We start from the raw sequence: 13107 nt of genomic DNA, 5'->3' as shown, positions 1-13107 counted from the left end.
GAACAAATGAAATGACGGCTGGGAGCACTTACTCAATGCTTGGGACGGATAAGCACTCTAGAAATGCGAGCCATTACGTGACGCGACGCGGCCCGCAGTTCTGCAGGTTCAGCGGGCAGGCCATGCTCTCCCCAATTGCAAGAACGAACACCCCGTGTTAGCCGCCACCGGGCACAGACCTTTATGCGCATGTGCCTCTTTCCACAACCTTGCGCCGGCGCCCGCCCCTCGCTCGGAGCCGCGGTGCCAGCGCCGCCTGACTTCCGTTTCCGGGGTTGTCGAGAGTCGGCTTCCGGCGGCGTGACCGGAGCACGTTGAGTCGGCGGCGTGCCGGAGCCGGAAAGGTCTGCGCTGCGGGCCGGTAAACGGGCGGCGGGTGGGAGTGGCTGGGTGTGAAATCGCTAACCCTTGCGAGGGAGGGGCGGCCTGGGTCTTGATCCTTGGGGTGGTGCCGCGCCGGACTTGGGCCTGGTGTCATTGTGGATCCCTTCTCGCTGTCTCTCCCTGTCCTTGACCGCCTCTCGCCATTCCTGTAACGAGGGCCCAGCGGGTGGGTGTCCGGAGACGCGGTTTTCATTCCAGCCCGAGCCACTGATGGGCCCCCTGACCTTGGGCAGGATATGTCCTTTTACGGACTTGGGTCTCCTTATTTATTTATTTATTTATTTAATCAATCAGCTTTTTAAAAAAAAATTTTTTTTTTTATTGATTTCAGAGAGAAAGGGAGAGAATCATTGATCAGCTGCCTCCTGCACGATGGATCGTGGATCGAGCAGCAACCCGGGCATATGTCGTGACCTCCTGGTTCTTAGGTTGGCGCTCAACCGCAGAGCCGCCACTGGCCGTGCTAGCCTCCTTCTTTAGAAGCTGGAGGTCTTATTCACAGTGATTGTGAGCTCATTAAGCGCAGGAATTGACTTTTATTAGTGTTAGACACTGTCGCTTGACCCTGGTCATGGAACAGGGACACTGTAAGCACTCAGTGCCTACTTCTAGGTTGCAAAACCTTAAAAAATCTGGTGAGAGCTATTGATCTCCACTTCCACCTCTCTAACCCCAACCACATCCATGTTCAGGTACTGGGAATTTGGCTTACTATTTCAGATATTTCACAGATCTCTCTTGATGCCCAGTCGGGTTCCGGAGCCTGGTCAGTAATAGGCACTAAAATATGTGTAGTCAGTGAAGTTCAGTTTATCATTTTTAAACGCATGAATCACTATCTCCTTCACAGGAGGAAGATAGATATCCTATTAGCAAGTTTTAATTATGGGCCTGGAAGTATGCTATTCTCACTTAAGTCTCCCAACAACTCTAGAGGAAGATATTCTTTAATTCCCATTTTGCAGATGAGGAAATTGTGGCATAGGAAAATAAACTTGTTTTATGTCATTCAACCTATGAATGGTGAGGACAGGAAGTCAAATCTGTGTCTGAAATTCCAATTCCCGTGTTCTTTTTTTTTTTATTTTTTATTATTTTTTTTTTTTTATTGATTTTTTACAGAGAAGAAGGGAGAGGGATAGAGAGCCAGAAACATTGATGAGAGAGATCGATCAGCTGCCTCCTGCACGCCCCCCAGTGGGGATGTGCCCGAAACCAAGGTACATGCCCTTGACCGGAATCGAACCCGGGACCCCTGAGTCCGCAGGCAGACGCTCTATCCACTGAGCCAAACCGGTTCGACTGATTCCCATGTTCTTAACTGCTATCTAAAAAAGGCCAAGATGCTGAAATGTATTTGAGTGCACTCTAGTAGCCTCTGTTTTTGGATTGTTAACTATTATACTTATGAGGTGGCTGTTATCAACATAGTTGATCCCAAACCAAACATTGTGTGCTGTGAAAATTCTTTTATTTGTCTTTCTTCTTTTCCCCCCATAGTATCTATATTGCTTATTTAATAATATATTTTACATCTATGCCCATGTTATTCAACCCTTTTATCTTTAGTGAATACTGATTCAGGCATTGTTGACTGAATATGGCTATATCAGTTGTGTTGCCTTGTTCTTCTAGCCCTCCAAAACAGATGTTTTTATTTATAGTTGATATATGAGGTGATAATGTTTGGAGATTATTTTTTTCTTTTCTGTACTGCTTTTGAAGGGACTGTATCAAGAATTTTGGAAGCATTGCCAACATGTCTGATGTTCAAGAAGCCACTAACCAACTTTTGCATGTGAACCTTCATGAGAACCAGAGATCTATACACGTGACAGAAAGTGTCCCCAGAAGTGAGTCCGAGCATCTTCGAGTCACTATTGGAGCCACTGTACCTACTGGTTTTGAGCAAGTAGCTGCAGATGAAGTGAGAGAGAAATTGAGATCATCATGCAAAATCAGCAAAGATCGGGGCAAGATATATTTTGACATTTCAGTGGAAAGTCTGGCTCAGGTTTGAATGAAGCAATATTTAAAATAGTTTTCTAAATAGATCATTTTATGGGTATTTCCTATTGTATTTTGTATTGGGTACTGATTTGTAAGATTGACTGGTAGGTTTGTTACATTTTTAGAAGTGATACTAATATTTCCTGAGGATGAATTCTCCAGGAGAATTTCATGTACCTGAAGAAATTCTGGATATCTGCTACACATCTTTGAATTTACTTTAGCATCTAGCTGAGGTTTAGATTTTGGGGGTGAAGCATAAAAGGAGAGATTTTTTTTTTTTAATCTGTATTAAAAAATACTTGTTCAAAAGTAATTAGGAATCACTGCAGGTGAGAAGTGAAGGTCAGCAAATTGCCATCCTATTAGAATAAAATAGCTAAGTTATATCTCATTACCACTTAAGCAACATGAGGACAGGGATTGCCTTTTTTATTTATTTTTTTTAAGTCTCCCAAGCTCTTAGTGTCTAGCATATAGTAGAAATCCCACACCCCCAAATGTGTGGGATGAATTGGTAAGCAGGTGTTTTCCATCCAGTATTTTAGTTAATAACCTCAATAGCTTTGTGAAGATAGGCATGATTATCTTCATTAGTCATTAGGCTTAGTAATATGTAATCTGCCCAGGGTTGCTCAGCTAGTAATCATAGAGCTGGAGCTCAAGCCCTATGCTCTTAACCCCAATATACAGTGTACCCCAGAGAGCTATGAGGGAAATATAATAAAGCTTCTCTTGACTGTCTGTATTTCCCTTCTCCCCCAAACCTGTGTTGCTCACATAACACACTAAGCTTCTATTCTTTCATCTGTCCTTTTCTCTAGAGGAATAGAAAATGTTAGATAACCAAAAAGAAGGGAGACTGGGTAAATGGAAAAAAATTTAAATACAAATTATAGGCACAGTAGACCCCCCACCCCAAATCCATGGAGAGACATTCCAAAAACCCCAGAATCCTATATATACTATGTTTTTTCCTATATATTCATACTTATGACAAAGTTTAATTTATGAATTAGGTGATTTCATGGATATAAGATTGATTTTTGCCATATATCTTAGCAACCTCAGCATACAGTTTTTTTCTTTCCTTATTCAGTCAGGAACTTTCACCTTTTCACTTAAAGGAAACACTTTACTGCTTCTCTTGGTCATATTCAAATAGCTAGCATCACCACTCTTACACTTTTGGGCCATTCTTAAGTAAAATAATGGATACTTGAACACAAGCACTATGATACCATGACATGGCACTAAGTGACTAATGGGTGGTTAGCATATACACTCTGGATACACTGGACAAAGGGATGATTCATTTCTTAGATGGGACAGCATGAGATTTCATCAAGCTACTCAAAACAGTGTGCAATTTAAAACTTAAGAATCCTTTATTTCTAGAATTTTCCATGTAATATTTTCAGACAGTGGTTGACCACAGATAACTGAAACCACAGATGAGAAGGGATTGCTCTATTAGGTGCTTTAAAGTCTTTGTACATAATTTTTATATTTAAATGTCAATAGTTTGTGTGATTCAAAAGCTTTCTCAGAAATTTGTTTCTAACATTATTTTCCTCACCAGGTTCATCGTCTGAGATCAGTTGATAATTTATTTGTGGTTGTTCAGGAACTTAAAGATTTCCAGTTCAAAGAAACAAAGGTGAGCTATCCCAACCAAACATGGTAGCTGACTTTCAGCCATCATCCCCCAAAAGATTATTTCTACTTTTCATGTTCTATCCTTTAGCATTACTGCTGCTTTTATCATATAGAATACTGGGGAAGTTTTTACAAGAAAATTTAGAGATTTGTTGACAGTCCATACCAAAAGTTGTTTCTAAAATTTTTTTTTATTGATTTGAGGAAGAATCATTGATTGATTCTTGTATGTACCCTGACTGGGGATCAAACCTTCAATCTAGGCGTATTGGGATGGCATTCTAACCAACTGAGCTGTTTGGCCAGGGCCCAAAAGTTGTTTCTAAAAATCAGTATTGGAGGAGGTGGAGAGTGGGCAAAATGAGTGGAGGAGGTCAAAAGGTACAAAATTCTAGAAATAAAGTAAGTACTTGGGATGCAATTTAAAACATGGCAACTATAGTTAATACTCTTATATAGTATATTTGCAAGTTGCTAAGAGAGTAGATCTTAAAAGTTCTCATCACAGGAAAAAATATTTTGTAACTATGTATGGTGGCAGATGTTAACTAAACTTACTATGATGATCATTTCTCAATATATACAAATATTGTATACCTGAAACTAAAATGTATGTGTCAATTATACCTTATTTTTTAAAAAGATGAAAGAATAAGAAAATATAAAAATTAATATTGGAGCCGAAACCGGTTTGGCTCAGTGGATAGAGCGCTGGCCTGCGGACTGAAAGGTCCCAGGTTCAATTTTGGTCAAGGGCATGTACCTTGGTTGCCGGCACATCCCCAGTGGGGAGTGTGCAGGAGGCAGCTGATGGATGTTTCTCTCTCATCGATATTTCTAACTCTCTATCCCTCTCCCTTCCTCTCTGGAAAAAATCAATAAAATATATATTTTTTAAAAAGGGAATTAATTAGCAGATCTGTCTTTTTAAAAAATCATTCCACGTAATATTTTTCAGGTTGTGGGCAAAAAACATTTATTTAACTTGCATGGCTATAGTAGTTTGCACCATAGAAACTGAGAAAATAAAAATTTATGCATTCAGGCAATAATCTAATGCTACATTGAGCATGCAGTCAATCATACTGCAGCAACAATCCTTCTTTGTTCTATTTTAAGAGTTTAAACTCTTTTGTCTTTAGAACTAAAATAAAGTTTTAAGAAATGTGCCTAAGTTTCTATCCCAAATGTTATAATAACCATTTATTTTTTTAACAATCAGTTCTAACTGTGGCTCTTCCCTTTCTGTCTGGTTTCTCTTATTAAAACAAGTTAACTCTCAACGGCCTACGTTAATAAAGAAAAAGGTACCATAAATGCAGAGGTAGTGTAACTGCCAACAGGTCCTTCCCGGTTTTTCTTCATAAATAAAACCGTCCTTGGATACCAAACAGTTGATTATTAACTACATATCATCCTCCTTCACAAAGCCGTGAGAGCAAAAACTATATGTGTTGTGGCATGCAGAAGTTAGTGGGAGGAGATAGAATTTTTCAACACAGGCCAAAGATCACAACAGGACAAAAATACAAAACCATGGCCCTGATCGGTTTGGCTCAGTGGATAGAGCATCTGCCTGCGGACTGAAGGGTCCTGGGTTCGATTCCAGTCAAGGGCATGTACCTTGGTTGCAGGCACATCCCCAGTGGGGGGTGTGCAGGAGGCAGCTGATCGATGTTTCTCTCTCATCGATGTTTCTAACTCTCTATCTCTCTCCCTTCCTCTCTGTAAAATATCAATAAAATATATTTTTTAAAAATTAATATTGGAAACATCAAAATTTAAAAGAAATAAATTGTTTCACTTTTTTATTTTTTGACTTTGTTACAAAAGATTAGCTTTGCTAATATATATGGTTTCAAATAGAATTGCTTCCCACCTGTGAGCCAAAGAGCAAGTGACAGTTTGTATCATCTACAAATAACACTTTCCCTCACCATTGGGCTTTTGCCTGGCTTTTTTCTCTAAGTTTAGGTTTTGAAATAAAGCCAAAGTACTATCCCAATAATCCTTCAGTTGTTAGGACAACAGCTTTGTCTCCAACCTGTATTTAGCATCTGATTTGTAAATATTGAGAGGCTGCCTAAGCTGAAGGTTGAAAATAGATCTCGGTAAGGCTTTAGTATTTTTCCACTTTGCTTTTTGGTCAGGTTTCCAGAACCAAATTCTTGAAAACTTTTTTCTATTAGTTTTATTGCCTATATGAGAAATAACCTGTTTTTAAAAACTATCATATTTTGCTTAATTCTCTAATTTTTATTTATTGGCAACAGGTTGATTTCCAAAATATCATTCAGAAACCAATCAGCCCTGGCCTGGTGGCTCAGTTAATTTGAGCATCATCCCATACACCAAAAGATAGCAGGTTTGATTCCGGGTCAGGGTGGGAGGCAACTGATATAATGTTTCTCTCACATCGATGTTTCTTTCTTTCTCTCTCCCTTTCTCTCTCTCTAAAAATCAATAAAAAACATATCCTGGGGTGAGAATTAAAAAAAAAAAAATACACATACAAAAACAAAGTGGTATGAACCCACAGCCTAGAAAAAATTAAAACCAGACCTAAAAGAATTCAGAGTGAAAATAGATAAAAGTTGTAATAACCAAAAATTTACTTTCAACATTAGTATTTTTTTTTTTTTTTTTTTTTTTTTTTTTTTTTTTTTTTTTTTTTTTTTTAAAATATATTTTATTGATTTTTTACAGAGAAGAAGGGAGAGGGATAGAGAGCCAGAAACATCGATGAGAGAGATCGATCAGCTGCCTCCTGCACGCCCCCCAGTGGGGATGTGCCCGCAACCAAGGTACATGCCCTTGACCGGAATCGAACCTGGGACCCCTGAGTCCGCAGGCCGACGCTCTATCCACTGAGCCAAACCGGTTCGGCCAACATTAGTATTATATCACTTCAGACTTCTGATAGTCATTGCCAACTGAATCGTTATCTGTGAAACTAGTAAATGATAGGCAGGCTACTAAACATTTTTGCCACGGAGTATTTCAAAATGTTAATAGCCACAAATAAATGTTAGCAGGCATTTAAAAAACTAGAAGTTTTAAAAATTTTAATTCTTGTTTCTAACTTGGTGGGTACTATTAAGACAGTGGAACCTCGCTTCTCGAATTTAATTAATTCCAGAAGGCTGTTCGAGAAGCAATTTGTTTGAAAACGGAATCATTTTTTCCCATTAGAAATAATGTAAATTGAATTAATCTGTTCCAGACCCCAAAATGATTCTCTGTTTCAACCTTTCTTATATTCAGTACAGGCCTAATGTACTGTTTAATCTATAAATAAACACTTCTTAAATTTATCAAACCACCTCCTACTAGCCTTAAAGGAATTTTTCACATATCGTTGCCTCCAAAATGCTATCACTGGCTAACTGCCTTTCCTTTATCTAATTAACAACAGTTTTTCTACCTATTCAATTGCCTGAGATTGCTGTTTTGTGAGCACTTTCACACCCTTAGCAACATTAGCACTCTTGATGGCCTCTTTATGTTTTAAAATTGTGCTAATCGTCAGTAGCAAAAGGATTGCTCGCAAGACTTTTTGTCATGCTGAGGTATCCACATGAAAGGGTTGTTAGGTCGAAAACTGAAGTTTTGGTCCACAGTGGAGACATTTTTTTCTGAGAACAACTTAGTTGAGAGCCGGATTGTTAGAGATGAGAGATGTTCGAGAAACGAGGTTTGACTGTATTCTCTTAATTCCTGCGTTTTTTTCCATCTTAGAGTTTGTATTATTTTGGTGTTTTTGATCTCTAATTGGTGGTAAATCTGATATTATGTACTGGTTCTACGTGAGCCAGCTTTTCGGGGTTGTTTTGTAAGTAACTACAAAAGAGGTTGCTGGTGAAGTCCCAAAAGAAGATGAAGTATTAAAGTAGATTTTCAGATCTGTGCATGGGCAACTTCTGTTGTGTGTGACCATGAAAAATTGTTAAGCCCTTCACTTTGTAGACTTTAGTTGCAACATGCCGCAGTAAAACATTGCTTTTAAACATTTGCTTCTAGCTTTTACTCTGTTGACCATCAATTTTATTCTTTGTAACATTATACTTTCCCTTGTCTTATAAAAAGCCTGTTAGTTTAAGCATTTTAATTGGTATTTTTATGTATTCAGATGATGTCATGAATTTTTTTTTTTTAAAGGCTAGCATCTGTGAATTATTTTTCTTTGAACTCTACAAGCTCCTGTTTCTTCTTCTGGTGGCTCACCCCCTCGTTCTGCTTGTCTATCTCTGCCTTGAGCTCTTATTTTTTCAAAGGTATAGCCTCATTACATTTTTTGATGCCATATCCATATGTTTGATTATAGCTTTCAATTGCTCTTCGGCATTGTCTTTCTGGTCAGTTGTTTTTTGTTTTACTCTATTTGTTTTTCTGTTCCTTTCCTCCTTTTTCCTTTTTATGTCCCTGTAAATCTTGTGCTGATAGCATTGATAATTGCTCATCTTTGAATGAGGGAGTTCCTCTTGGACCTGCTATTTAGAGGAGGTTCTCCTGGGAGAAGCCAGAAACTGTTAACACCAGGTCAGCAAGAAATCCCTCTGGTTTGCTTTGAAGTTCCTTCTGACAAAGGGCTGTGGGTGAATGAGTTCTCTTCTTTTTTTTAAAAATAGCTTTACTGAGATAATTTAAAATATATATATATATATATTTCAGAGAGGAAGGGAGAGGGAGTGAGAGATAGGAACATCAATGATGAGAGAGAATAATTGATTGGCTGCCTCCTGCACATTGCCTGCTGGAGACTGAGCCTACAACCGGGCATGTGCCCTGACCAGGAATCGAACTGTGACCTCCTGATTCATAGGTCGATGCCCAACCACTGAGCCGCATTGGCCTGACGAGATATAATTTCCACACCATTAAATTAGTTCTTTTTTTTTAAAAATATATTTTATTGGTTTTTTACAGAGCGGAAGGGAGAGGGAGAGAGAGTTAGAAACATTGATCAGCTGTTTCCTGCACACCTCCTACTGGGGATGTGCCCACAACCAAGGTACATGCCCTTCACCGGAATCGAACCTGGGACCGTTTGGTCCACAGGCCGACGCTTTATCCACTGAGCCAAACCAGTTAGGGCTAAATTAGTTCTTTTAACTATTACTTCTTCCTAACCTAAAGAGATCAGCACCTTCGGGGTTATTTACTATATAGAGTACTGTTCCCAATTCTTCCTTACCAATGGACTGCTTTCAGCAAATAGAACTTGTCTGTGAGGTTCCTTGTTCAGTTTCCATTTCTTTCCCCTGCTTCTTCTTGGTACAAACGGAGTCCAGTGCACATACTTCTTCCCTGCTGTTCCCAAGAAGAGTTTATTTGCTGCAGCTATGCAGACTGGTCTACCCTTTATCTGAGATCTATAGGCATTCTTCCTCTATGTCAGTGGTTCTCAACCTGTGGGTCGCGACCCCTTTGGCAGTCGAACAAACCTTTCACAGGGGTCGCCTAAGACCATCCTGCATATCAGATATTTACGTTACGATTCATAACAGTAGCAACATTACAGTTATGAAGTAGCAACGAAAATAATTTTATGGTTGGGTCACAACATGAGGAACTATATTTAAAGGGCCAGAAGGTTGAGAACCACTGCTCTGTGTCTTCCTGCACCTGTTTGACCTTCACTGCACTTGGGAATTCTTATGTTAGAATTCCCATGTTATGGTTCAAGGTTATGAATATCATGCAGATTCTATTAAGATAGAGTTGGTATTTCTGTTGTTTTTGCTTTTACAATAGTTTCTGAAGAAAGAAAGGGACTGTACCAGTGTTATTCCACCATGTTAAACCTAGATGCCCTTTATAGGAAAATTATTTGTCAATGGAATTAGATCTGCCAAACCTGAAATTACCATTATTTTATCAGGTTTCTTGTAGTATCAAAGCCTTCACTCACTTCCATTTCAAGTTTTAGTTCCATCAGCCAGGATGGATTTCGTTCTGCTTTGATCTTCAATGACATGTACTGTCTACCAGCACTCTGCAGTAGCTTTGTAATGGCAATGTTCTGTGTCTATGCTGTCCAGCATGATAGCCACTGGCCACCAGTGTGTGAAATGTGGCTAATGTGACTGAATTTTAAATTTTTTAAATCATTTAAATATTGGCTACATGTGACTGATGGCTGCTGAATTGGACAGCTGTGTACCACCCATTTTAACATTTAATCACGTTATCCAACAGCTATTGATTGAGTACCTTTTGTATATCAAGCACTTTTCTACGAGTGTGGCTTATAGCAATGGTCAAGACAGGTAAAGTCCTTCCCACCCTGCACTTAATTCTGGGAGGAACTTTGGTGGTGAATGCTGGACATGCTCTCAACGATGTGGCAGGAATGAGTCAAACACTCGAAACTGGATGGGCAAGGCAGATTTGTTCCTGCAGAAGGGTGCTGTTGCCAGCTGGGAATCCTGGGCAAAGTACGCAAATGGGAAGTCCCTTCAGGGTTTTATTTCCTGAGTGGGTCTCCCCTGCCTTTCACTCTGAACTCTGACTTGATTGGTCAGGGCTCAGAGCTCGGGTTCCCATTATTGTGCGATTGGCTAATTCAGAGGAAGGGGAGGGGTAAGGCGGAGCATAAGATGGCGGTCCCCTGAGACTCTGACGGTCATATCAAAATGGGGGCGAGCTCCTTTCTTTGATGGAAAAGATCGCTGGTTCACTCTCACAGTGAACAATATATAAACCTAGTAACTTTAGATAATGCTAAGCTCTGTAAAGGAAATAAAATGAAAGAGAAGACTTGAGAGGACTAATATTAGTAGAGCAGGTCTCTCAGAGGAAATGCCTTTTAAATTGCTATTAGATAATGAGAAGAAAGCCAGCAGTGCAGAGACCATGCGAACCAAATAACTTCCAAGCAGAGGAAGTGAGGGCGAGAATGATCCTGAAGTGATGTATGAGAAGTAGGCAGGAGTGAGATTATGTTGGGCTTCTTAAAGAATTTCGATTTTTTTAATGTGCATTGGGAAGCTATTGACAGACTCTAAACAAGGGAGGGGCACAATCAGATTTCCTTTTATTTATTTTTTTCTCTTTAAGCCTTGCCGAAACAAGGCCACTAGATTTCCTTTTTTAAAGGATGAGTTTAGATACTATTTAGAAATTGGATAGATAAATTTTTAACTGCTCAAAATTTTTTTCTTTTGAAAAATAGTTAATATGGTCCTGGCTGGTGTGTCTTGGTGGTTGGAGCATCAGCCCTCGCATGGAAGGGTCTCAAGTTCAATTCCCGGTGAAGGGCATGTACTTGGGTTACAGGTTTGATCCCCAGCCCTGGTCAGGGGTGAGTGTGGGAGGCAGCCAATGGATGTGTCTCTCTCACATCAATGTTTCTCCCTTCCTCCCTCCCTCTTCCTCTCACTCTCTAAAAATCAATGGAAAAAATATCCTCAGGTGAGGATTAACAAAAAAAAGTTAGTGTGTATACACAGCACAAAATTTAAAAGGTAATCAGTGAGAATGAGGTAAGTTGCCCTCCTTTTCTTTCATCCACCCACTTCCCATCTCTGGAGGTAACCACTGTTAATAGTTTCTTATTGCTTACATTTTAATCTTGAAGCTCAACTTCTGATCTATTTTTCTGTCTTGTATTCTTCTTTAGTGATTTAATTTGTATATATCTTAATTTTCAATGAGATTTTTATTTCCTCAATTACAACCATTATTTTATTGACTCTTGTTTTGCACCCCTACCACCCTTAACATAATGATTAGTGTCATCTGCAGGCAAAGTAGGAGTTTATTTGTCTAATTAAAGTGGTGAAAAATTAATTCTCTGTCCCTTCTAGGAAAAAGTCCTAAAGGATTTTGAAGAATTAGCTGGGAAGCTTCCATGGTCAGACCCTTTAAAAGTATGGAAAATTAACACCAGTTTGAAGAAAAAAAAAACAAAGCGCAAAAAGTTAAATCAGAATTTAAGTAAAGAGAAGATTGATAATGGAGGAGACAAAAGAGATGAGAGAGATGTTAAAAAAGAGTTGTCTAATAATGCCTTAGATTCACATATTTTAGACTACTATGAAAAGCCAGCTATCAAAGAAGAGATATCAACATTAGTAGGTGATGTTTTGGCATCTTGCAAAAATGAGAATGATGAGAGCTCAAAAGAAGACACTGATCCCGAAGTGCTAAAGTTTAGAGTCACATGCAACAGGGCAGGAGAGAAACATTGCTTTTCCTCAAATGAGGCTGCAAGAGATTTTGGGGGTGCTGTTCAAGATTATTTTAAGTGGAAGGCTGACATGACCAACTTTGATGTGGAGGTAGGTACAGGCTCTGATTGTGATGATTCAAGAATGCCATTATAGATTTGTAGAATTTTCAGGCTAACTTAATCTATGGACAATTAAACAGGCCACAGAGCTAATAGTGTGTGGCTAATAAGAGCATGGGCTATGGAGACTAATATAATCCAAATTTAGATTTTGTACTGTATAACTGGAAAAAAATATTCTTTCTGAGCCTGTTTTCAAATAGAGCCAGTAGTAGTATATACCTCTAAGTGTGTCCTGAAGGTTAAATGAGATAATACATTTTAAGTGTTTGGTGTAATACCTGGTATATACTATGTGCTTAATAGGTGAGAACTATTAAGACTTGAGTTTTCTAATTTCTAATCTAGTACTTTGTACAACATTACATGGACTTTCAGATTATAAAATTCAATTAGAATACCTTTGTTTTAGAGGAAAAAAATTTTTAATATATTTTTTCTTTATTGATTCTAGAGAGAGGAAGGGAGAGAAAGGGAAAGAAGGACAAAGAAACATCAAGCAGTTGCTGCTGCACAAGCCCCCACCAGGGATTGAACCCACAACTTGGGTATGTGCCCTTTCCAGGAATCGAACCTGCCACATTTTGGTGTACAGGACAGTGCTCCAACCAACTGAGCCACACTAGCCAGGGCTAGAGAATTTTTAAAAGAGTTTATTTCAGCCAAACTGACAACATTCTAGGGATAAATTGATTATTTTTTTAGAGAGAGAGTAGGGGAGGGGGAAAGAGAAATATTGATGACAGAGAAACATTGATTGG

General features: G+C 38.9%; 1 protein-coding gene across 3 annotated transcripts in view; it reads left to right on the top strand.

Annotated features, from left to right (window-relative positions):
- Positions 1-274: 274 nt before the first annotated feature.
- Positions 275-13107, top strand: part of THUMPD3 (THUMP domain containing 3) — a 28099-nt gene continuing 15266 nt past the window's right edge. The window contains exons 1-4 of one of the 3 annotated variants that reach the window (XM_070390684.1): positions 275-344; positions 2110-2398; positions 3977-4054; positions 11862-12335. In XM_070390684.1, the coding sequence (XP_070246785.1) occupies positions 2144-2398; positions 3977-4054; positions 11862-12335 (807 nt within the window). In that variant the 5' untranslated portion in view covers positions 275-344; positions 2110-2143. Of the gene's footprint in view, positions 362-527; positions 551-2109; positions 2399-3976; positions 4055-11861; positions 12336-13107 lie in introns of those variants that run through there. The other 2 variants (XM_070390685.1, XM_070390686.1) reach the window with 2 other exon arrangements.

This window comes from Myotis yumanensis, unplaced genomic scaffold (assembly GCF_028538775.1).
Source record: "Myotis yumanensis isolate MYYU_CA2020_CCGP unplaced genomic scaffold, mMyoYum1.0.hap1 SCAF_14, whole genome shotgun sequence".
In the NCBI taxonomy this organism is placed as follows: Eukaryota; Metazoa; Chordata; class Mammalia; order Chiroptera; family Vespertilionidae; genus Myotis; species Myotis yumanensis.
This window is presented reverse-complemented; position numbering and strand designations above follow the sequence as displayed.